The sequence below is a fragment of the Trypanosoma cruzi genome, genomic scaffold (assembly GCF_000209065.1).
Source record: "Trypanosoma cruzi strain CL Brener 1047053516815 genomic scaffold, whole genome shotgun sequence".
In the NCBI taxonomy this organism is placed as follows: Eukaryota; Euglenozoa; class Kinetoplastea; order Trypanosomatida; family Trypanosomatidae; genus Trypanosoma; species Trypanosoma cruzi.
The window spans coordinates 496263-519892 of NW_001849573.1; the positions used below are offsets into that span (position 1 = coordinate 496263).

The 23630-nt window shown below is 53.6% G+C and overlaps 4 protein-coding genes and 3 pseudogenes across 4 annotated transcripts, besides 13 other annotated features; 6 read left to right on the plus strand and 1 right to left on the minus strand.

Annotated features, from left to right (window-relative positions):
• Nucleotides 1-189: part of a sequence feature (areas not merged during assembly with more than two copies in the genome that could not be assigned to a particular haplotype) that runs on past the window's edge.
• Nucleotides 190-1123: a sequence feature (heterozygous, non-Esmeraldo-like haplotype).
• Tc00.1047053508433.145 lies at nt 212-883 on the minus strand (annotated as a pseudogene).
• Nucleotides 324-443: a microsatellite.
• Nucleotides 1124-9892: a sequence feature (areas not merged during assembly with more than two copies in the genome that could not be assigned to a particular haplotype).
• Nucleotides 1343-1363: a microsatellite.
• Nucleotides 2605-3707: a mobile genetic element.
• Nucleotides 4835-5419, plus strand: Tc00.1047053508433.170 (mucin TcMUCII, putative; the record flags this gene model as incomplete). The annotated part of the gene is made up of 1 exon (XM_813600.1): nt 4835-5419. The coding sequence occupies one exon, from the start codon at nt 4835-4837 to the stop codon at nt 5417-5419; it is 585 nt and encodes a 194-aa protein (XP_818693.1).
• Nucleotides 5197-5223: a microsatellite.
• Nucleotides 5691-5790: a sequence feature (T-rich).
• Nucleotides 5957-7141, plus strand: Tc00.1047053508433.180 (mucin-associated surface protein (MASP), putative; the record flags this gene model as incomplete). The annotated part of the gene is made up of 1 exon (XM_813601.1): nt 5957-7141. The coding sequence occupies one exon, from the start codon at nt 5957-5959 to the stop codon at nt 7139-7141; it is 1185 nt and encodes a 394-aa protein (XP_818694.1).
• Tc00.1047053508433.200 lies at nt 8404-11211 on the plus strand (annotated as a pseudogene).
• Nucleotides 9893-9945: a sequence feature (haploid, Esmeraldo-like haplotype).
• Nucleotides 9946-10770: a sequence feature (heterozygous, Esmeraldo-like haplotype).
• Nucleotides 10771-23630: a sequence feature (areas not merged during assembly with more than two copies in the genome that could not be assigned to a particular haplotype).
• Tc00.1047053508433.210 lies at nt 12949-13698 on the plus strand (annotated as a pseudogene).
• Tc00.1047053508433.220 (mucin-associated surface protein (MASP), putative) lies at nt 14068-15288 on the plus strand (the record flags this gene model as incomplete). Its single annotated transcript, XM_813602.1, has 1 exon — nt 14068-15288. The coding sequence occupies one exon, from the start codon at nt 14068-14070 to the stop codon at nt 15286-15288; it is 1221 nt and encodes a 406-aa protein (XP_818695.1).
• Nucleotides 15597-15719: a sequence feature (T-rich).
• Nucleotides 17805-22477: a mobile genetic element.
• On the plus strand, nt 23403-23630 carry Tc00.1047053508433.233 (mucin-associated surface protein (MASP), putative; the record flags this gene model as incomplete). Its single annotated transcript, XM_813603.1, has 1 exon — nt 23403-23630. A coding segment is annotated over one exon (228 nt), but the record flags the coding sequence as incomplete, so codon positions are not given.

The following is a 23630-nucleotide window of genomic DNA, read 5'->3' on the forward strand; positions in this document are numbered from 1 at the left end:
TTTTGGGCGTGTCGTGCATACGAGTGTGTCTGGGATGCGTGCCAAGTGACAAATACGGGGAGCAGCAACGTGGAGCACACAGCAGCGCAGCTGAATCAAATGAAGCAAAACACAATCATTATTTTCTCTTATTTATTTACATCGGACCAAAGTGGACGCACACATAAATCCCCGCGGTTGAGTGCTGGACGCACGGCCCACATACACCTCTTCAGCCAAGAGCGGTGTACGCCAGCGCGGATACGGCAAGCAGCAGCGGGGCACACACCCACGCAGAGCCGCTGAGGCTGCCGTCGACTTCGAGAAGACGTGACGGTGCGCGGGTCGTCGTGGTTGGTGCCTCTGTAGTCGTAGTTGGCGCCTCCGTATTCGTAGTTGGTGCCTTTGTTGTAGTGGTTGTTATCGTTGTTGGTGCATGTGTTGTATTCGTCGTCGTAGTCGTCTCGGCAGGATCTTCGGCTTCCTGATTTGCTTCTTCTGCGGGTGTACTCCTGCTATTTTGTGACCCTGTCGTATTTTCACCATCTTTTATCTGTACCGCATTCTTCGCGTCTTTTGATTGCGGTAAAACACCGGTCGAACTTGGTCCCGCTCCGGCATTTCTTCCCTGGTTCGCACCGGACCCACTACCTAACAACCCTGACTGACTTGTCCCCTCTGTTAGTGTCACCGATGGAGAGGACTGTGAAATGGCAGCCTTTCCAATAACTTCATCTTCGGGATTAGTCTTTGATCAAGAGTGCAATAAACTGGTGCCGTTTCCCTCAGCCTCAACCACACGATCTTCAGCTTCAGTATGCTCAGTAGACTCTGCCGCGCACACGGACGGGCAGCAGCACAGGGCAAGCACCAACAGGGCGCACAGCAGACGGCACGTCATCATCGTGAGTGTGGTCGTTCAGTGGTGTGGAGCTGATCTGCACAGTGAGGGACATGGAGAGCAACAGGGGAGACGAGAGGTGCGGCAGACACACACAGAGGGCACACCACATGAGGAGAGGGCAGCAGCCAGGCATGCACCGTACGCCGCACACCACGCACGACACACAGATGGGAGAGGGAGAAGCAAACAGAAGCGGCACACAAGGCTCCACCGCATGCACATACGGCGAGAGCGGTCCGTCGTGTCGGCATCCCTCACGGAGGGTGCACACACACACAAGAGGAGGTGCAGTGCACACAGCAACACAAAAGCAAAGTAACAATAAAAAGAGGAGATCCCCGCACACCACGTGGATTGCTGGTCCACGGGAAGTGCAGCCAATATTCATCGCAAAAATAATTCAGTTGTCTTCGGCCTTCGTCATATTCAGCGCACACAACTTCATACAGGCCGGGCACCGCAGCAGCAGCAGCAGCAGCACACTCAAAAATGAGCACAAGGAATGGAAGAGTGCAGGAAACTATTCATTTCTGTTTCCTTTTGGAGGGTGTAAGATATCTGCATATGTTGTTCGTGTTTTTGCGGAGGGTAAGCCTTCATGCCTGCATCCCTCCCTTTTGTGTCCGCCCTCCGCCGGAGTGGCCACACACACGGGCAGCAGCAAAACCACTTCACCCTCGACGATCCAAAATCAACACCGACATCCCTCGCGACGCAAAGATCTCAGTTGCCAGCACGGGCTTCCTGTCGCTCTGCCATCGACGATGAAACACGGCACAGTGCACGCACTTATTTTCCTCGTGTGCAGTCAGCCGTTTGGTTCACACATTCCTCGATAGGCTGACGCCCACAAAAGCACGCCACAAAAAGCCACTGTGATCGCACATGCTCTTGCGATGAGCGTCGGTGTGTGCATGGATCCGCTGCTCACACGTGCAGGCTGCCTGCCTGCAGTCGGTGCCCTCGTGCCACTTCATCGGCTCCAGCACGGAAAAGAGAAAACGGCCTATTCCCGATGCTCCTATTCCCACCAGCAGCAACAACACGCTGGTCGCCAGCCGTCATTCCTCAGCACATCCAGGAATGCTGAAAAGTGACGTGGAGCTGTCAGCCAGCAATGCCGCAATCCCCTCACACATGTCGGCTCCACCAGAGAGGACACACAAATCACAAAAAAAAACTTCACATGTCATCCGAACATCATTCCAACACACCGCGACACGCCAAACAGAAGTATTCGTCACCCCAATGCACCTCCCCACACAATCAAATAGTCCATGCACCACGCACGGCAGCAGCTTACACGCGGTCAGACAAATGTTCCCCGGATCAGTGTTATCCGCGTGTTGCGGTGGGAAGTAAATAAAAGAGACGAGCTAGTAAACCCCAAAAGGGTGCCACGACTGGCCGCAACTCAACGGAACGCAAACACTCAAATGAATTCATTCCTAATGCCATCAGCCTCCCACCTTCTCCCACAAAAGCTGCCAATCAAACGTGACGTCCAATAAATTCGCTTTGCAAAAAAAAGGAGAAACCGCAGTGCTTCCTGCTGTCATCCGAGTTGTTGTTTGTTGATTAATGCGGCAGGCACTCACCTTCTCAAAACGACGCCGCGCAACTGCAACGGCTTCTTCAGAAAACGCAATGCTCCTACCGAATCAGAAAACGCCAATGCACCATCGGCCCGTACCAGAAGTTAAAAAACAGCAAAATTCCTCACACAAAAAACAAAGTATACCGCACCACGCTACTGTCGGCCGCGGCTGGGTGCGGAGGCTGGTGCGTCCCAGCACACCACGCGATCCTTTCTGGTTGGGTGCGTCCACAGTGCGTTGCACCACGGCGGCGAGGCAATCGCACCGTGTCCGGCCCTCTTTCACCTCCACAGCCTGGAAGTACTGTACCGCGACAGCTGCGCTGCATCGCTCGGCCCACGCGCATCAAAGAAGGACGCTTCTTTCCGCCTGGCCGCCAATCCAGCACCGCTGCGGAGGATCATTGGTTTCCGCGCACCCACACAACACGAACGCCTCACACTTCTTCGATGTATTGAGGACGTACGTGGCGCAATCTGCTTGGAGGCCATGCCGCCGTCCATGCATGAAAAGCGGCGACATCGATCCCGCTTCCGAGAGATGCTGTTATTAATGGATTACGCCGCGTACGTAATACTATTGGGATACCCCGCAGCCACAATCGTGCTCCTCCTATTCAACATCGTATTTTCCCCTGGGACACTGTGAGCTGCAATAAAGTGGAATTTAATCAGCCACGCTTTGCCCAAGACGCCTCTGATGACGTCAAACGCACGGCTCTTGATTCTATTTACTCCTCTCTGGGAGCGTATGATTTTGAATTATGGACAGACGTTTCTTCATCTCTCGCTGAGCTCGCATCTGTATCCGCTGCACTATTGTACGGCTCCACCACGACAAATGATCTCCCTGTGGAGGTACATCGTGCAGCAGCTGGCAGGCTCGCACGCTCATATAGAGCAGAGTGCCTTGCCACTGAAGATGGCATTAGACATCTCATACCTTTTTGTCTGGAAACATCCCAATCGCCCACACGAATCCTGGTGGCAACGGACTCCCTGTCGAGAACTGAGGCACTCCGCGTCGTCCCACTGGCCGTGCGACGCTACATCGCTGAAGAGATTTGGATTATGCTGCTCTCCTTGATACAGCGAGGTCGCTATGTAGAATTCATGTTTTCTCCGTCGCACTGCGGTATCCCACGCAATGAGGCTGCTGACGACGAGGCCATGATTGCACGATCCCTCCCGCAGGAGGGTAGCCCAATCTGGCACGTGGACTTTCTCGCTGCAGTCGGGTGACCGTACTGGAGGGATGCCCGGAAGAAAAGGAACGGCGCGTACACCGCATGGCAGGCGCTTGTTGGTGTGGCAAGGACTCTATTCCTGGCACGACCCGGACATCGTGCCACGAGTGGCGGCTCTGCGCAAAAGCACTGTGCGATTCCTGCCCACTCCTCGACATGCCTGCGCGTGCCCTCGTATCAAAAGTAACCCTCTGTGTCGGTGATGTCGTCCCTTTCTTACTTGAGAGACCGGCCCGCCGCTGCCTCCGCCGGAAGCTCTTCCCGACGTGAGCACCGCAAATCCTTGCCGACCAGCGAGCGGCGGATTGATGTCCTCCTGCGCAACCTGCAGCATAGTCTGCGCTCGTCCGTCCACAATATGAGGGCGCATGCCCGACGTGCTCGGCCTGGCGTTCCGATAGTTTGAGAGGCTTCACATGCGGATGCCGCAATGGTGCCAGCGTCTTCTTTACAGGCGCCTCGCGCACAGGTCGCCACCGAAGTGCCAAGCATGCCAGCAGGCAAGACACGCAGGAAGCACATCCGCGGGTACTCGAGATGGACCACGAGAGAATTCGCTTCATCCACTGCAGAAATGCCCCCGCCGTTGGCAATTGGGAATGCGAGTGTTTGGGAACGCCCCAGCCCGCACGAGGGCACGTTTCGGACGGAATGCTCGCCACTTTTGTACGGACGGCCCTTGCGCTACCCACTCGTTATTGCAACAGCATACAGCAAAAACAAGATAACAAGTTGCTTTGCGATGAATATTCGCAGCGATTCCCGTGGACCAAAAATCCACGTGGTGTGCGGGGATATTCTTTTTTTTATTGTTACTTTTCTTTTGTGTTGCTGTGCGCGCTGCACCTCCTCTTGTGTGTGTGCGTACCCTCCGTGAGGGATGCCGACACGACGGACCGCTCTCGCCGTATGTGCATGCGGTGGAGCCTTGTGTGCCGCTCCTGTTTGCTTCTCCCTCCTCCATCTGTGTGTTGGTGTGCCTGGCTGCTGCCCTCTCCTCTCGTGGTGTGCCCTGTGTGTGTCTGCCGCACCTCTCGTCTCCCCTGTTGCTCTCCATGTCCCTCACCGTGCAGATCAGCTCCACACCACTGAACGACCACACTTGCGATGACGACGTGCCGTCTGCTGTGCGCCCTGCTGGTGCTCGCCCTCTGCTGCTGCCCGTCCGTGTGCGCGGCAGAGTCTACTCAGCATACTGATATCAAAGCTCCTGTCGCTGCCAATCCACAGTCCCCTCCATCGGTGATACCATCACAGGGGACAATTCAGCCAGGGTCACCAAGTAATGGGTCCGATGCGGATCTGGGAATTACTGCCGGAGCGGGACCAGCCTCGACCGCTGCAGGTCCGGAATCAGTTAACGTGTCTAACACGTTACAAAATCATGGTCCGGACGGTACTCCAGGACGAGAAATCGGCACAAGACAATCCGCAGAAGAAGCAAGTCAGGAAGCCCAAGATCCTGCCATGACGACCACGACGACGACGACGACGACTACAACATATGCACCAACAACGATAACAACCACTACAACAAAGGCTCCAACTACGACTACAGAGGCGCCAACTACGACGACCACCCGCGCATCGTCACGTCTTCGTGAAATTGACGGCAGCCTCAGCAGCTCTGCGTGGGTGTGTGCCCCGCTGCTGCTTGCCGTGTCCGCGATGGTGTACACCACTCTGGGCTGAAGAATTGTGTGCGGGCTATGCGTGCCAGCACTCAATCACGAGTATTTGTGCCCGCCTAATGTGGTCCGATGTATAAATAATAGGATAAAATAATGATTGTGTTTTGCTTTGTTTGCTTCCGCTGCATGCTGTGTGCTCCATTTTGCTGCTCTCGCATCCGTCACGTTGAACGCATTCCAGACACAGTTACAAGCGCGACACGCACACGAATGTTTGCATCGATCCACTGTTGAGGATGGGTGCATGCGCACTGCAGCCATTTGTGTGCAGCTCTTTGTTTTTGTTTTTTTTCTTTTGTGTTTTTACTGTTTTACTTTATTGCTTTTTGTTTGTTTTTATTTTGTTTTTTGTGCGTCTTTTTTTTAATTTTTGCATGTTGTTGTGCCTTTTTAAACTTTAATTGGTTTGATGCTTTTCATGAAGTGCGTGTTGCCTCTGTTGGCAGCTGTGAGTGTGTCGTGTCTCTCCTTTTTGCTTTCACTCTGCGTTGACGTGTTTTTAGTTTGTGCTGAAGGCTGCACGCAAGTGACAGGAGTGATGGCGATGATGACTGGCCGTGTGCTGCTGGTGTGTGCCCTCTGCGTGCTGTGGTGCGGTGGCGGCGGTGGCTACGCTGAGGATGTCGATGTTGCTGTTGGTGGTCCTGGAACTTTCGGCGAAGGTGGAGGTGGGGCTGGTGGTCAATCTCCTCCTGCAGATGGGAGTCGTGGTGGCAGTAGAGGTTCAAAGGCCGATGGTTCTCATTTAGGTGAAAGTGACGCTTCGGATTCTGCTTCCGATGATATATCATTAGCTCCCTCTCCTGCTCTGGATGTGTTTCCGACTCTCTCCGAGATGCCTTTACCCCAGGAAGAAGAGGAATCTGAAGCAAAACAGAAACACCCACAAACAGGGCCTCAAGTTGCATCAACGCCCAAAGTGAGTGGAAGAGAGGCAATTGATTCTGATTCGCAAAAACAGTTGCCCGATAAATCGAAAACGGAAAGTATTACTAATGTTGGTGGCGGTGAAACCGCAGACGGGGGGAAAGAGAATAATGCCCAGAATAACGGGTTGTCCTCTAACAAAAGCGACCCCCAACCACTGCTAGAACCAGGAATCCCAAAAGTATCACTACCAACAGAACCTTCACAACCACCAGCAGATTTATCACTGCCGCCACACGAACTGCCTACGGTACCATCACCAACAGGGCTAGCACCAGCAACAGCCGTTTCAGCAGGAGAAACAACCCCAACAGCATCCACAGGCTCACAGAATACAAGAGAAACAACAAGCACGAAGTCACCGTCAAATGCTAAAGCGGAGCGTGAAGCACAGGAAAAGCCTTCAGGAAATGTTGCGCCAAACCAAAACAGACACTACACGGACACACCAGGTTCGATGAAGGGTGCAACTACAAGTCGTCCGGCCGAAACAGCAGTGCCATCTCTATCTAAAAGTGGCAGTGGTGGAGCTCAGAACAAGGAGGACAAGGTTGATAACGGTGCACAACGGACTAACAGCAAAGAACCACAAGACGGGCCCGAAGATGATACCAGCGATGCTCCCACAGCCAATGAAACTCCATCACAAACACCAGAAAAAGCCACCACTCAAACAAATGATACGACGACGCCTGGCGACAGTGACGGCAGCACCGCGGTCTCCCACACCACCTCCCCTCTTTTGCTTCTTCTTGTTGTTGCGTGTGCTGCTGCGGCTGCTGTGGTGGCCGCGTGAGAGTGAGTGTGAGAGAGCCGTGCACCGCCCGCACACACACTCGTCCTTCTCTCTCTGTGTGTGCGTGTCCCCTTGCATGGACTCTCGCCCTCACCTCACCCCACGAGGCACACACATAATGTGCCCATTGTATATATGCATGCACACCCATGCAGGCCCGTTGGTGCTCTCTTTTGCACGACACGCACCGCTGCCGTCCTGCCTGGCTTCATGGGCGGAGCACCGTAACTGTTTTTGTTTTGTTTTTATTGCATTGAGTGGGCGACCTCTCTCTCCCTGTGTGTGTGTTTTGCTTTACGGGAGCAATGAGAGTGTGTGTGTGCTGGTCGTCCCACGCTTCGGCTTTTTGTTTTGTTTTTCTTTTTGTGTTGTGGTTGAGTGCACCCATTCTGCTGGCTGCGTGTGTGTGTGTGTGTGATGATATGCGTAATTTGCGTGTGTGCTATCCGCTTCTCTGTTGTTGCCGTTTTTGACTCTCTTGTGTTCCGTACATCTGCTCTGCAAGTATAGGCGCTGCCAAACACACAGACACGTGCACACGCTGTGGAGCGGCGTGAATGATGAGAACGCGCACACGCACAAGATTTTGGCTGCGGCGGCCCTTTCGGGGAGGGATGACGGAAGACTGCGATTTTATTTTTTTGCCGTGCTGCGAGCGTGATTTCCTTGGCGTGCTGCCCGTGGGCGGCGCGGCATTGAGGGAGCCTGGGAGATATGCGTATGGATTCTCTCCTGGCAGCTGCACGTGCCGACGTGTTCCTCTCGCTGTTCGTACACCGACGGAGGATTCTCCGGCTGTGCGGGGCGATGTGCGATGGATATTGTGGGAAGAGACAACAGTAAAACGACTGGCGATGGCGCGTTGGTGCTGCGAGGGGCAGTTGTACCCTTCTGCATCTCGGTGATTGTTTTGTGTGTCGGCGTAGCTCGGAGAGTGCTGACGCGTGGCAGAAGCACCCGCCGTGGCTCCTGCTGGTGGCAACAGTCGTTGTGTGTTCTCTTTGCACTGTTCTTCCTCATTCCGTGTGTCTGTGTGCGTGAGTTGTTGTTGTTAGGAGTGACTGCGGTGCGGATGATGATGCCACTCACTGTGGGTGGGTGAGGGTGTTTCACTGTTTCACTCCTTTTTCCTCTTTTTTCTTTTTACTAAACCACTTGCACACAAAGGAAAGAAGTTGATACCAAGCGCGAATCGCTACTGTGAAATTCGAAGGCACTGAAAGGACCAACGGCACACACACCGCCCACACACACATATTTGTATGCTCTCACGTGTTGCTGCAGTGAAGGCACCCCGCACACACAACCGTCGCCGCGTGACCGGATCCAGCGGAAGGAGGAGGGAAGGAAGAGAGAGTGAGCCGCAGAGGCCCAACATGTCGCGGCATCTCTTCTGCTCTGCGGTGCTGCTGCTCCTCCTCGTGGTGATGATGTGCTGCGGCAGTGGTGGTGCTGCGGAAGCTGAGGGGAAGGAGTCAAGAGTTTCAAAGTATGAATGGAAATACATCAAGGATGAGGAGGGTGGTGGTGTAACTGTGGAATCGTTGGGTGCTCCCGGCCTTCTAAACGTGGGGAGTGACGTGTTTGCCGTTGCTGAAGCGCAGTGCAAAAAGAACGGTGAAAGCAACAGTTTTACTGGCACTGCTTCCCAACATCTCCCGAAGCAAAACGTTAACACACCGGTGGAAGTGCTAAAAGGAACCGAGGATAAGACACAATTTCTGCAGGAAGCTACTTCCGAAGACCCAAAGAAAGTGGATGTGAGCCGACCAACAACAGTTGTGAAGGGAAATGATATTTACATGCTTGTTGGGAAATACAGCCCTGCAGATGCTACTGGTGAGAATAGAGGTGCCGATGACGGGTGATTATTGCTGGTGAAAGGAAAAGTCAGTGAAGAAAATGGTAGTGGCAAAAGAATCAAATGGAAAGATAATGACGGTGTCTCGCGTATTTCTGTTGGCGAACGAGAATTGTGGACGCAGCTGATTGTCGGCGGTGGGTCGGGTATTGAGACGAAAGACAGAACTCTCTTGTTTCCAGTGGAAGGCACGAAGAAGGAGAAGGGTGAATCAAATGACGGAAAGACCGTATCGCTGCTCATATACTCCTCCGATAACGCTGCGAGTTGGAAGCTATCGAAGGGGATGTCTGACGATGGCTGCAGTGATCCCTCCGTCGTGGAGTGGGAGGACAAAAAACTCATCATGATGACTGCGTGTGACGATGGCCGCCGCAGGGTGTACGAGTCCGTTGACAAGGGAGATTCGTGGACGGAGGCACTCGGGACACTCTCGCGCGTGTGGGTCAACAAACAGGGAAATGAGAAGGGCGTTAGAAGCGGGTTCATCACAGCGACGATTGGCGGTGATGAAAAGAGAAATGTGATGCTCGTTACTCTGCCGGTGTATTCCGAGGAGGAAAGTAATAAAGAAACGGGCAATGGAAAGGGAAAACACCATCTTTGGCTGACGGACAATACGCACATTGTTGATATTGGGCCGGTATCCGATGATGACGCTGCCGCCAGCTCCCTGTTGTACATAAGTGTTGAAAGTGGAGATAAGAAGGAGAAGGAGGAGTTGATTGCACTGTATGAGAAGAAGAGTAATGAAGGGAAACCATCACACAGTCTTTGGTCTGTGCTCCTGACTGCGCAGCTGCAGCTTGTGAAGGATGTGCTGGCGAAGTGGAAGAAAGCGGACCAAACTGTCTCCAAGATGTGCCCTTCTGGGAGTGCCTCACCTAACAATGCCTCACCTGACGCTGCCTGCAGCCCTACTTTTAAGATCACGGATGGGCTGGTTGGCTTTTTGTCCGGCAACTTCTCTGATGACACATGGAGGGACGAGTACCTCGGGGTGAACGCCACAGTGAAGGGGAATGATGATGGGGAGACAGGGGCAACAAATACTTCCGATGGTGTGAAGTTCCGGGGAGCGTGGGCGGAGTGGCCCGTTGGCAGTCAGGGGGAGAATCAGCTGTACCACTTTGCGAACTACAACTTTACTCTTGTGGCGACGGTGTTCATCGACTGTGAGCCGGAGGGAGATACCCTCATTCCTTTGTTGGGTGTGAAGATGAATGACAGCGGGAAGACTGTACTCCTGGGACTGTCGTACAACGGCGGAGGTAAGTGGAAGCTGTCTTGCGGTGGCGGAACGAACTCTCAGGACCACAGCAGCGCTTGGGAGAAACAGAAAAAGTACCAAGTGGCCATTGTGCTACGGAACGGCAACCAGGGCTCCGCGTATGTCGATGGTAAGCAAGTGGGTGGGGACGAAGCGTGTGCATTGGAGAATAAGGATTCAAAAGCGGTATCCCACTTCTACATTGGAGGGGATGGAAACAGTGCGGGCGGCGCGGGGAACCAAGAAGACGTGTCTGTGACGGTGAGGAACGTCCTGCTGTACAACCGCCCCTTGAGTGCTGCGAAGATTGGCGCCCTCAACCCGAATAAAGTCCTCATTCCACCTGCGTTGCCTGAAAATGCCCAGGGAACCCAGTTGCAGTCCTCTTCTGCCGGGCAATCGCCGTCGGGGCCTAAATTGTTGAATGAAAATGAGGGTGCGGGCGGTGGCAGGGCATCCGCATCAACACCGTCCACTGTAACGAATTCAGGAAAAGAGTCAGTAAAGCAGTCGGCGTTGCGCGCTTCTCCCGGCGGAAGTAAACATGTGGATGTCGCCTCTTCATCCGATGGTGATCCAAGGGTGGGAGCGGAAGCTGGAGGTGCTGTGCAGGGAGACACACCACCTAAAACTCCTGTGGATACTACCGACACAGCAGATGCAAACGCTCCTACCGCTACGAACGTGGCCCAAGTTGGCCCCGCAGATACAACTGAGGCGGGTGCGAGCTCTGATGCGAATGGGAAGACGGCGGGAGGAACGGATGGGCAGGAGGAAGAGGACATCCATGCACGGGACGGGGAAGCAAAGGCTGCGGCCCTCAACAGCAGCCTCGGAAATGTGTCGCGGGGGAATAACAGCGATGCCGGCACTGTGCGTGGGAGCGGACTTCTGCCGCTCCTTCTTCTGTTGGGACTTTGGGTGTTTGCGGCTCTGTGAGGAGTGACTGTCTGCCGCGTGGGACACTTGCGGCATCCCAGCACCGACACACGGTAATTAATTTATCTTCTTTAATAACTTTTATTTATTGCTTTTCCTGTTTGCTTTGCTGTGCGTTTTATATCCCCATTTCTTCCCTTTTCTTTTTTTTTGCTTTTTGGGGCAATCACTATGGACGTTTTTTTCTTTTCTACTCTTCCCTCTTTAATTGTTTGTTGCTGCACTCTTCCTGTGAGGGGTGCCGTGTGTTTCCGCTCAACTGCTCCACTCGCACACCCACCGACACGCTCACGACGACGGCCCTGTGCGCCTCGCCTGCTGCACGCATGAGGAGGGGCCGCGACGAACGGCGCGCTGAGGGAGCCGTGACGTGTGGGCGTGCGACGAGGGCCTGTGGGGCGGAGCACACATTTCTTCCCTCCTGTTTTGTTTTCTTTGCGGTCAGGGCGGGCAGACACCCGCAGCGCCACACACACAGCCACACCCTGCCGCCGTGTTTTTCTTTAAGAATTTGTTTTGCTTTGCGTGTTTATTTCATGCGGTGGCGCACCCTTCGGTGTCGGCCTCGTCAGCATTTCTCTCCCCTCCGATGATTTCTTTTTCTTTTGCTGCGCTCACTCTCCCGATGGAGTGACGCGACTCCCGTCATGTCTGCGTGCTTCTCTCAGTCCCCACACACACGAGTGACTGTGCTCTGCGGGCCGCACTCACGCGCCGATGGGAGGGCTGAGGGGAGCAGCAACACGCAGATGACCCCCTGAAATATAAACGATGTGCGGACACGTGGAGGGTCGGACGGTCGAAGCACACGTAAACATCTTTTTAAATTTCTTTTGCGGGCAAAATACATGCAGACAGTTTGGTGTGGCCACACGGTAGCCAGGCGATTTTTTTCTTGTTTTAAATTTGTGTGGAGCAGTAATGGACGATTTCTTTTCATTTATAATTATTTTGTGTGGTGGGGTTTATATAAGACGTGGGGGACGTTTTTTTGTTTTCAATAAATATTGTGTGAATTGCCACTGCTTGGGCTGCAGTGCAGTCATGAGTTTGAGCGGTCTTCTTCTTCTTGTTGTTTCCGTTATGCGTCCCCGCTGTACATTTTTGTGCGTCCCTCCACATACTCTGCTCCCTCTTTTCACTTCTTTGCTTTGTGTTGCTGCAGGCACACACAATCACACACACACAAGATGCACATTGCAGTGGATTTGAATGCACCTTTTGTAGTGCATGCTGGCAGTTGCGTGTGGCGGCTGTTGTCTTCTTCCGTGGCCATGAGGGGGAGAGAGGGAGCGCACCGCGAGTCTATTTCCCTGTGGGTGTGATGCACCGCGTGTGACTGCGCTGAGTTGGGCTCCGTGTCCCATTGATGGCGGGATGGCAGGAAGTTTTGGTGCCGCGTGATGGATGGATGAGGGTTCGCTTGCTCCGTGTGCGTTGCGTGGTGGCCGCGGGTTTTTGCCATTTCCCTGGGGCTGCGGGAATGAGCTGGGGGAGATGGTGGTGGATGTCTTCTCCTCCTGCATGGTGGGTGGCTGCTGGCGTTGTGTGCCTTCCTTGCGTGGATGCCGTCTCGTGGTGTGTGGACTGTGCGGCTGGGCCTGCTGCTCTCTCCTCATGTTGTCTGCGCTCTCTCGCTGTATCCGCTGTGCACCGTCCCTCTCCCTCTCGTTCCATTCTTTTCCTTCCGTCTCACCGATCAGCTGACTGACACCGGCGACTCCACTGCGGGCGACGATGACTGCGATGTTGACGGTGCGGCGCCGTGTTGCTCCTTGCGCTCTTGTGCTGCTGCTGCTCGTCCGTGTGCGTGACGGCGGCAGGAGACGATAATAATGATAACAGCCGTCCTCCCAGCCCTGAGCTAGGGAAACCGGATCCTACAAAAAACATGCCTGGTGCATTACAGCCGTATGGTGGGGAGACCGGTGTGCCACAGACAGAGAGTGGGAGAGACAGCGAGGAGGGTTTGAGGAGTCCGGGACCTTTGTTGCCAAAGGAAGCAGATACAGCCATCACTGGACAGACACGAGTTCCACCAGAGTCACTGAGTTCGGCTAGCGATAATCCAGAGCCAGCAGGTTTGGCAACTCAGTCCCCACACACACACAAGGTGTGACCGGTATGTCAGATGCACAAAATAAAAAGGCGCAGGAAAATACACGAGGCGATGAGAATCATAAGGCACCGACATCAATTCAGAAGATAAAAATGCCAAACAAGACAACCAGCACCACTGCGCCGGAGGCACCAAGTAATACGGGTATGAATACAGAGGCGCCAACCACAACGACCACCCGCGCACCGTCACGTCTTCGCGAAATTGACGGCAGCCTCAGCAGCTTTGCGTGGGTGTGTGCCCCGCTGCTGCTTGCCGCATCCGCGCTGGCGTACACCACTGTGGCTGAAGATGTGTGTGGGCTATGCGTTCCAGCACTCAATCACGGGGAAATGTGCATCTCCACTGTGGTCCGAAGTATAAAGTAAGAGTAATTATGGTGGTTGTTTTTTGCTTTGTTTGCCTGCACTGCCGTGCTGTGTGCTCCGCGTTGTTCTCGCATTCGCCTCATTGAACGCATCACAGAAACGCTCATATGTATGCGTACTGGTGCCTTGGGTGTTTTTATTCTTGCTGTTCTATCTTTTTTAAAACTCGTGGTGTGCAGGGCGGTGTTCTAGTTCTGCAATCGTACGGGGTACATCTGTTTCAATGCGTGTGCTGCTGCTGTTGTTGCTGTCCTTGTTACTGTGTGTTGGCTGTGCTTGGTTTCTTGACATTTTTCTGCCTTTTTGCTTTCACTCTGCGTTGACGGGGAGTTAGTTTGTGCTGAAGGCTACACGCAAGTGACAGGAGTGATGGCGATGATGATGACTGGCCGTGTGCTGCTGGTGTGTGCCCTCTGCGTGCTGTGGTGCGGTGCTGTTTTGGGGCACGCGATGGAGGATTACTGCGGTGAGGGTGGAGGGAACGGTTTGAGGCAGACGAGTAATGGTGACGATGACGGCGTGTCTCTAAAGGCGGACTGCGGGTTGTTATCCATTCGAATGGCATTAATAAAGGCGGTTGAAGCTGGAGAAAAAGGATTGAGTGATACAGCCCCACCTCAGGATAATTCGAAGGCATCATCACCTGAAAATAAAGTGGGCAATAATACGAAGTCCACTGGAGCACCTGATTCAAAAGGAGGTAGTGTCGCAGGTGAACCAGCAGAAGCAGCACCGACGCCTGGAGAATCAGATACAGAAGAAAAGGTGGTGAAGCCAGAAGGTTTGGATGCAAATGGTGGAAAAAAAGCAGATGGTAAGAGGGATCGCAACGACGGTACGGCAACTGGACCCCAACACCAAAGGGCTGATCAACCGTCGTCTTCTTCTTCATCTGGCAGCTCTGGCACTGAGAGTGCCAAACAACCCCTTGTGAAGGAAAATTCCGAGAGGAATGAAACCCTCGATGACCCGCCGCAAGAAGAAGAAAAAGATCGTGGCAGTGAATCTGACAGTCATGAAGAGGAGGCGGAAGAACTGGAGAAAAAAGAAGACAAAAAAAACGCAAGCAATCAGGCACCAACGGAGACACTTGGAGGTCTGACGAAACACACAGAAATACATACAGCAACAACAGAACCGAATGGACAGTCCAGCCCTCAGGCTTTGGGGGACGTGGAACAGCCAGAAGAAGTCCAACGCGACATTGAGTCAAACAACAATTCACAAACAAAGAGCGTTGCCTCCATCGCAGCCAACCAACAGAATGAGCCATCCGCCGACCATGGAGAATCAGGGTCACCATCACCCACGGCAAACGGTGATGCCGCCAATAATGATTCTGACAATAGCACTGAGGACGGCATCCCTAACAGTGATCCAGCAGCTGATGTTGCAGAGACACGAGAAAAACAAAATGAAAATAAAGATGCCAATCCGAAGGAAACACCAGTCGAAGCCACAGCCATGAAAAATACAACGGCGACGGCTGGCGACAGTGACGGCAGCACCGCGGTCTCCCACACCACCTCCCCTCTTTTGCTTCTTGTTGTTTTTGCGTGTGCGGCTGCTGCTGCGGTGGTGGCCGCGTGAGAGTGAGGGAGAGAGCCGTGCACCGCCCGCACACACACTCGTCCTTCTCTCTGTGTGTGTGTCCCCCTGCATGGACTCTCGCCCTCACCTCACCCCACGAGGCACACACAATAATGTGCCCATTGTATATATGCATGCACACCCATGCAGGCCCGTTGGTGCTCTCTTTTGCACGACACGCGCCGCTGCCGTCCCGCCTGGCTGCATGGACGGAGCACCGTAACTGTTTCTGTTTTGTTGTTCTTCTCTTATAATTGTTTTAATTGTTTTTAATTTTCTTTGCTGTTTGCTTTAAAATAATTCAAACATTTTTTCGTTTTTTCTGGTTTTGTGATTTTTTTCTTAATTTTCTTTCTTTTGTTTTTTTTGTTTGTTTTTACTTTTTGTGCGTTTTTATATCCCCATTTCATTCCCTTTTTTTTTTTGCTTTTGGGGCAATCACTATGGACGTTTTTTCTTTTCCACTCCTCCCTCTTTAATTGTTTGTTGCTGCACTCTTCCTGTGAGGGGTGCCGTGTGTTTCCGCCCAACTGCTCCACTCGCACACCCACCGACACGCTCATGACGACGGCCCTGTGCGCCTCGCCTGCTGCACGCATGAGGAGGGGCCGCGACGAACGGCGCGCTGAGGGAGCCGTGACGTGTGGGCGTGCGACGAGGGCCTGTGGGGCGGAGCACACATTTCTTCCCTCCTGTTTTGTTTTCTTGCGGCCAGGGCGGGCAGACACCCGCAGCGCCACACACACAGCCACACCCTGCCGCCGTGTTTTTCTTTAAGGATTTGTTTTGCTTTGCGTGTTTATTTCATGCGGTGGCGCACCCTTCGGTGTCGGCCTCGTGAGCATTTCTCTCCCCTCCGATGATTTCTTTTTCTTTTGCTGCGCTCACTCTCCCGATGGAGTGACGCGACTGCCGTCATGTCTGCGTGCTTCTCTCAGTCCACACACGAGTGACTGCGCTCTGCGGGCCGCACTCACGCGCCGATGGGAGGGCTGAGGGGAGCAGCAACACGCAGATGACCCCCTGAAATATAAACGATGTGCGGACACACGGAGGGTCGGACGGTTGAAGCACACGCAACCATCTTTTTAATTTTCTTTTGCGGGCAAAATACATGCAGACAGTTTGGTGTGGCCACACGGCAGCCAGGCGATTTTTTTCTTGTTTTAAAAATGTGTGGAGCAGCAATGGACGATTTCTTTTCATTTATAATTATTTTTTGTGATGGGGTTTACATAAGACGTGGGGGACGTTTTTTTGTTTTCAATAAATATTGTGTGAATTGCCACTGCTTGGGCTGCAGTGCAGTCATGAGTTTGAGCGGTCTTCTTCTTGTTGTTTCTGTTATGCGTCCCCGCTGTACATTTTTGTGCGTCCCTCCACATACTCTGCTCTTTCTTTTCTGCGTCTTTGCTTTGTGTTGCTGCAGGCACACACAACCACACACACACACACGATGCACATTGCAGTGGATTTGAATGCACCTTTTGTGGTGCATGCTGGCAGTTGCGTGTGGCGGCTGTTGTCTTCTTCCGTGGCCATGAGGAGGAGGGGAGAGAGGGAGCGCACCCCGAGACTATTTCCCTGTGGGTGTGATGCACCGCGTGTGACTGCGCTGAGTTGGGCTCCGTGTCCCATTGATGGCGGGATGGCAGGAAATTTTGCGCCGCGTCATGGATGGATGAGGGTTCGCTTGCTCCGTGTGCGTTGCGTGGTGGCCGCGGGTTTTGCCATTTCCCTGGGGCTGCGGGAATGAGCTGGGGGAGATGGTGGTGGATGTCTTCTCCTCCTGCATAGTGGGTGGCTGCTGGCGTTGTGTGCCTTCCTTGCGTGGATGCCGTCTCGTGGTGTGTGAACTGTGCGGCTGGGCCTGCTGCCCTCTCCTCATGTTGTCTGCGCTCTCTCGCTGTATCCGCTGTGCTCCGTCCCTCTCCCTCTCGTTCCATTCTTTTCCTTTCCGTCTCACCGATCAGCTGACTGACACCAGCGACTCCACTACGGGCGATGATGACTGCGATGGTGACGGTGCGGCGCCGTGCTGGTCCTTGCGCTCTTGTGCTGCTGCTGCTCGTCCGTGTGCGTGACGGCGACGGGAGACGATAATAACGATAACAGCCGTCCTCCCAGCCCTGAGCTAGGGAAACCGGATCCTACAAAAACATGCCTGGTGCATTACAGCCATATGGTGGGGAGACCGGTGGGCCACAGACAGAGAGTGGGAGAGACAGCGAGGAGGTTTTGAGAAGTCCAGGACCCTCGTTGCCAAAGGAAGCAGATACAGCCATCACTGGACAGACACGAGTTCCGCCAGAGTCACTGAGTTCGGCTAGCGATAATCCAGAGCCACCAGGTTTGGCAACTCAGTCTCCACACACACACAAGGTGCGACCGGTATGTCAGATGCACAAAATAGAAAGGCGCAGTAAAATACACGAGGCGATGAGAATAATAAGGCACCGACATTAATTCAGAATATCAAAATGCCAAATAGTACCACCAATAAGACTACAACAACGCTCTGGCTCAGCCGGTCACCTCAACGTGGTGCCAGGGTGCAGTACTCTTTGCTAGGGAGGAAGCTAAGCGCCTGCTGCCCATCCGCTACGCGCGGAGAGGTGAAAGGCGCCGAACAAATGGGTCGGAAGGGCACCAGATGGAGCCATTTGTAATGGTTGTCCGCGGAGCGGTGTTTTCATCCGCTGCTGAATTCCATCGGCGCTTATCAACGCTATACATACCGTTTGCGTGCCGTATGTGACGCGCAACTACAAATGTTACTGCTAAGCGGAGACAACTGAGCAGCACCCAGGCCCTATAGCAGTACTCCAGATGAATGTTTCTTGCCTCACGCCGTCAAAACTCGCAACATTAATGGCGCAGGGAGCAGACATAATAGCCATTCAGGAGACTTGGAAGTCGTCAGAGCAGATCGCCAGCATGCACACTGGAGATTATGTGCTCTATGCACAGTCGCGCATCGGCAAGGGAGGCGGTGTGGCGGTGCTGGTGCGGAAAACTCTCCGTTCCAAGCGTATACCTCTCACCATCCCCCAGCATGACACCAGCCCTGAAGTGGTGGTGGTCCAGGTTGCTCTGGACCAGAACCGTGATCTTATTGTCGCGAGTGCCTATATGAGACCACCACCGCAAGTAACGCAATCCTTCAGGCGGTTAGTAAACTGCCTTCCAGCCTCGTCGCCGCTCCTGCTGTGCGGGGATTTCAACATGCATCACCCACAGTGGGAGCCATTCTTGGAGACTTCTCCAAGCGAGGTTTCTGCAGAATTTTTAGAACTGTGCACGGATGCGGGACTCACCTTGGTTAACACCCCTGGTGAGATCACGTATGCCCGTGGCACAAGAGAACGATCCTGTATCGATCTGGCATGGTCAAGGCATTTGACTGTGTCGGATTGGTCAGCTTCCGTGTCGCCGCTTAGTGATCATTATATGCTGACATTTACGCTGCATCAGGCATTTAAGGATACCATACCTTCGGCACCTAGTATATTCTACAGTTGGGGAAAGTGCAAGTGGGATTCATTCGTCAAGGACCTCGACGCACAACTTCCGGCATACGACTATAAAAAGCAGTCCACCGGCATTAAGGCTTTCACGAGAGCGCTTATAACTTCGTATCGACGACACTGCCCCCGCGGCATGCACAAGGACGGACCCAGGCTTTGGGACGACACTCTCATGGAGGCAGAGCGGATGGCTACCGACAGCAAGGCCCGCTATCTACAGTTACCGACGCCCGACCGTGAGGCCGAAATGCAACGGACAAGGAGTCAATTCTTCCTCCTACCCCGAGAGCGCTTGCGCAACACGTATCTACGCCGCATCAGCAAGTTAAATCCAGGCGAGCTACTCGCATGGAAATACATTTCCGGACGAAAAAAGGCATCACTTCCATCTCCCACATCAATTTTATTGGGAGGTGGCCAACACACTTACAAGGCAGCAAGGAGAGCAGCGATTGCTCTCAATCGCATCTTTCTTCCATTTCACCCCTCTCACAAGGCAGTAAGGTTTTCCAAAGGCATCAACAGACAGAACACATCTTTGAACATTATTTCTTCTTTTCTTTTTGGACCACGGAACAGCAACGAGTTGATCTCTACATTTGCATCAGGGGTTTTGTCACTGCCCTATTGATGCACCTTTTAATTCTACGGAACTGCTTGCTGCGCTACGTAATACGCCGTATGGCAAGGCCCCCGGACCGGATGAAGTCTACAGTGAGGCACTGTGACATATTTCGTCAAAGGGCCTTCGATTCCTTCTTCGCCGCATTAACCACAGCTGGACGACCGGTGCGATTCCGGCTGAGTGGAGACGCGCTACCATCGTTCCACTCTTAAAACCCGGTAAGTCGCCGGAACTGCTTGAGTCATATCGACCCATCAGCCTTACTTCCATTGTGAGTAGGGTTGCTGAGAAAATGGTACTGAAGAGATTGCTTTGGGTGTGGACGCCGCACCCCCACCAGTATGCATATCGTAGTATGCGTACCACGACGATGCAGCTGGCACACCTGACACAGGAAGTGGAGCATAATAGAAATCACTATTTCCAAGTGAGCCTTCCCAAGAAGAGCGGTATTGGCAATCAACTCCACTACAGACCCCATCGGACCCTGCTGGTGTTGGTTGATTTCAGCAAGGCCTTTGACTCCATAGATCATCGAGTCCTCAGTCGCTTGCTGGCTAATATTCCGGGGGTGAATTGTAGAAGGTGGCTTAGAAACTTTCTATGTGGTCGCTACGCGAAGACACGAGTTGGTTACAGACACGGCGATCGGCGTCCCATGCTGCGAGGAGCTCCTCAGGGGTCCGTGCTGGGACCGTATTTGTTCTCCCTTTACGCACACCCACTTCTCAATCTGCTGAACAGCTTTGCGGGTGTCACAGCAGACATGTATGCGGACGACCTCTCTATTATCGTTAAGGGGCAGTCCCGGGAAGACGCCATTCCCACAGCCAACATGGTTCTTGGAAAGACTGCATGCGTGGAGTCAGGAAAATGGCCTGGCCATCAACCCGTCAAAGTGGGAAGCTGCTTGGTTCACACTTTCCACGCACACGGAGTCAGATTCTGATCGCGAAGGAAGGTGGCCGCTGGTAGTGGCTGGATGTCAAATCCCAGTCATGACCATGGGGGCATCGCGAACTACGAAGCTTCTCGGCATGGATCTTGATCCACGACTGACGCTAAATGTGGCGGCCTCCAAGCAATGCGCTGCCAATTCGCAACGGATATCGCAGCTACGCTGCATAGCGCACAAAGAGGCGGGACCATCTCCACATGACCTACGCACGTTCGTCATTGGATACGGTGCCTCCAAATTACGCTATGGCAGCGAGCTCATATGGGCAGTATCGACGGATTCAGCGAAGAATGAGATGCAGAAGACGTACGCTACTCTGGCACGCATTGTCAGCGGAGTTCCGAGCACTGCCGACCCGGAATCCGCACTACTGGAGGCTAATATGCCGCCGCTCCACGTCCTCTGCCTGCGCGCACGGCTCTCAATATTTGAGAACACACGCGCATGTCAGACGGACTGGATGCGGAGACCCCCGCCTGAGCCACCGCCTCGCGCAGGTTTCCGCATCTCGCCATTATCTCGGGACGAGCTATATGCCTTCGTAGACGCATACACAAAGGACTATGGCATCACCGAGAGCTCACCACGCGAAGAGCGGTTCTTTCGCAGCTCCATTCCTTCCTGGTTTGCGGCCTCCGCACACCGGGTCACCATCGGCGTGGAACTTCCGATAGACCACTCAATAACTGACGAGAAAGAGCTGATACGGGAAAGGCGCAGAGTCAGCGAAGAGGCTCTAGCGCCGCACAGCCATCGTTCGTGGATACTTGCGACCGATGGCGGTGTCGACGTTCCCAAGTCAGCCGGGGTTGGAATACTGCTTTCATCCCTCAACTCATCGGAGATAATAGAAAAGGCCAGCATAAACTGCGGTGCACGCCCATGCAGCTACAGGACGGAATCCCGTGCGCTGCTTCTAGCCCTAGAGAAGCTGATGATCCCTCGTATCCAACACAGGCGTAAAACCCTGCTTGTGGTTACGGACAGTCAGTCTCTTCTAGCGGCTCTAAACAAGGGCCCGCTCAGTCAGACCGACTGGACGGAGGATCGGATCTGGCAGCGTCTCTTGACACTGACGTGTGCTGGCTGGTCCGTGCACCTGCAGTTTTGTTACGGACATTGTGGAGTACATGCTAGCGAGCTTGCAGATCAGCATGCGACGCAGACTATGGTAACTGGACAATACACGGAGCAAGGAATCGCACCTTCATGGCATACGGATCTGCTGACATGTTTTACTACCCAGCTCACCAACAAGTGGCGTAGCACCATTCGTCAAGACACTCATCGCTACTTGCTTTGCGGCACAAGGCCATCCGATCTCAGCGGTAAGGACCTGATCGCTCAGGAATTTCTACACCGTCAGGAACTGGTTCACCTCGCAGGGGCAAGGTGCGGGGAATCTGAGCTCTGGGGCCGACTATACTGGGCCGTGAGAGATTGCACGAACCAATGCCGTTTCTGCAACATCTCACCGGAACAGTCTGCATATATGCGCTCTAACAACGATCCAATGCACCGGGGACGGACACTGTTCCCCCGTGGGCGAGGGAGGATGACGTCTCTCCAGTAAGGAGACGGACCCTCACACGCCGTCGGAAGGAGAAATGTCCGCACTGTGATTCTACATTGACGGGATTCTCAGGTCTCGTCAGTCACTGTCGGTCATTTCATCCGGAACATCCTCCACCGCTTCCCGAGCTCAAATGCGATTTCTGTGACATGGTTTTCCCCACACGGAGAAGCACCGCACAGCACAGAAGTCGCTGCGCACACAACCCAGACGCCACACGGCATCGAAACAGCAGTGCCAGGCGGCGATCTCTGCTGCCGCAGGATCAGCCAGCTTCCACAAGCACGCCAATCGGTCCGCAGGAAACCTTGCACCATCTGCTTCTAGAGTGTCCAGGCACCTTGGCTGTGCGCCAACGGCTGGGCATTGAACAGGAACTTCGCCTCGGAAAGTTCTCTCAATGGCAGTTGCTTCATAGCAGGAAACTCATTTTGCTGCTCGACCACCTCTTCGGCACTCAGATGGCATTGTATAGCTAGACGCGCTGGTAAGAGTAGGAAAAAAAATAATGACCTCATTACGTCCAATACCACCGATGTGTACGGGCGATGGGACTGTATCCATGGTCCTCAAGCACACGCCCCCGCCACTAAGGAGCCCACAAACAGCGGTGCGTGCAGCAGAGCCACACAGACCACATCTTCTTTAAACAAAAAAATAAAGAGAGTAGAGACGTCTGGTTCGAAGGTGACTTGTCCCTGCCGACAGTGAGCAGTGGCGAGCGTATCACCTCGTGTGTGGACACACCACTGCTGCTTCTGCTTTTGGGACTGTGTGTGGTTGTGGCAGTGTTCTGAGCCACGGAGTGTGGCGTTGCGACTTCTCACAGAGAATATTTGCCGCGTTCCCTGCGGGCCTTCTTTTTTTGATGGTCTTTTTAATGTTGTTTACATGGAACAATGGGAGTACCTTTTTCTTTTGTTTTACTTAATGGTCATTTGCTGCGCACCGTCATGAGTGAATTGTTTTCCCTCTTGATTGCTTCTGTTGCCCACACGCGGTACAGGCCCCACGGCTGTGCGCTCCACGGAGGACACAAAAGGAGGAGTGGAGAGACAGGCCGGATGCCGCATGACGTGTGTGGGATGTTGTGTGGGCTTGTGGAACAGTAATAATTTTTTCCTTGTGCAGGTACTGTACGCATGTACATATAAACACAGTCCTGCTTTGCTGCATGGCGTACGAAATGATGGTTCTGCTGAAGTGTATTTTTTTTGGAGGAGGAGACTCCCGTTGGGCACTCAACTACTCTTTTTTGTTTTGGTATTGCTTTTTTACTTCTGGTGTGCGGGTCGGTGTGCGTTCCTCTGCAGGGCTGCTGCCGTTGTTTACGGTGAGTGTTACTTTGTGATTTGTCTCTGCCTTTTGCTTTCAATCTGCGTTGACGTGTTGTTAGTTTGTGCTGAAGGCCACACGCAAGTGACAGGAGTGATGGCGATGATGATGACTGGCCGTGTGCTGCTGGTGTGTGCCCTCTGCGTGCTGTGGTGCGGTGCCGGCGGTGGCGATGGCAGTGCGGTTGAGTATTCCTTCGCGGGACGGCTTGCTTGGCTGCGGAAGGAATGCGCAGAGGAGGTCGGCAGGAGGATAGGGGGCCGTGTGAATGTGTCGGCCGTTGAGGAATGCGTGCGTCGGGGGATGGACGGTGTGCGTGCCGTT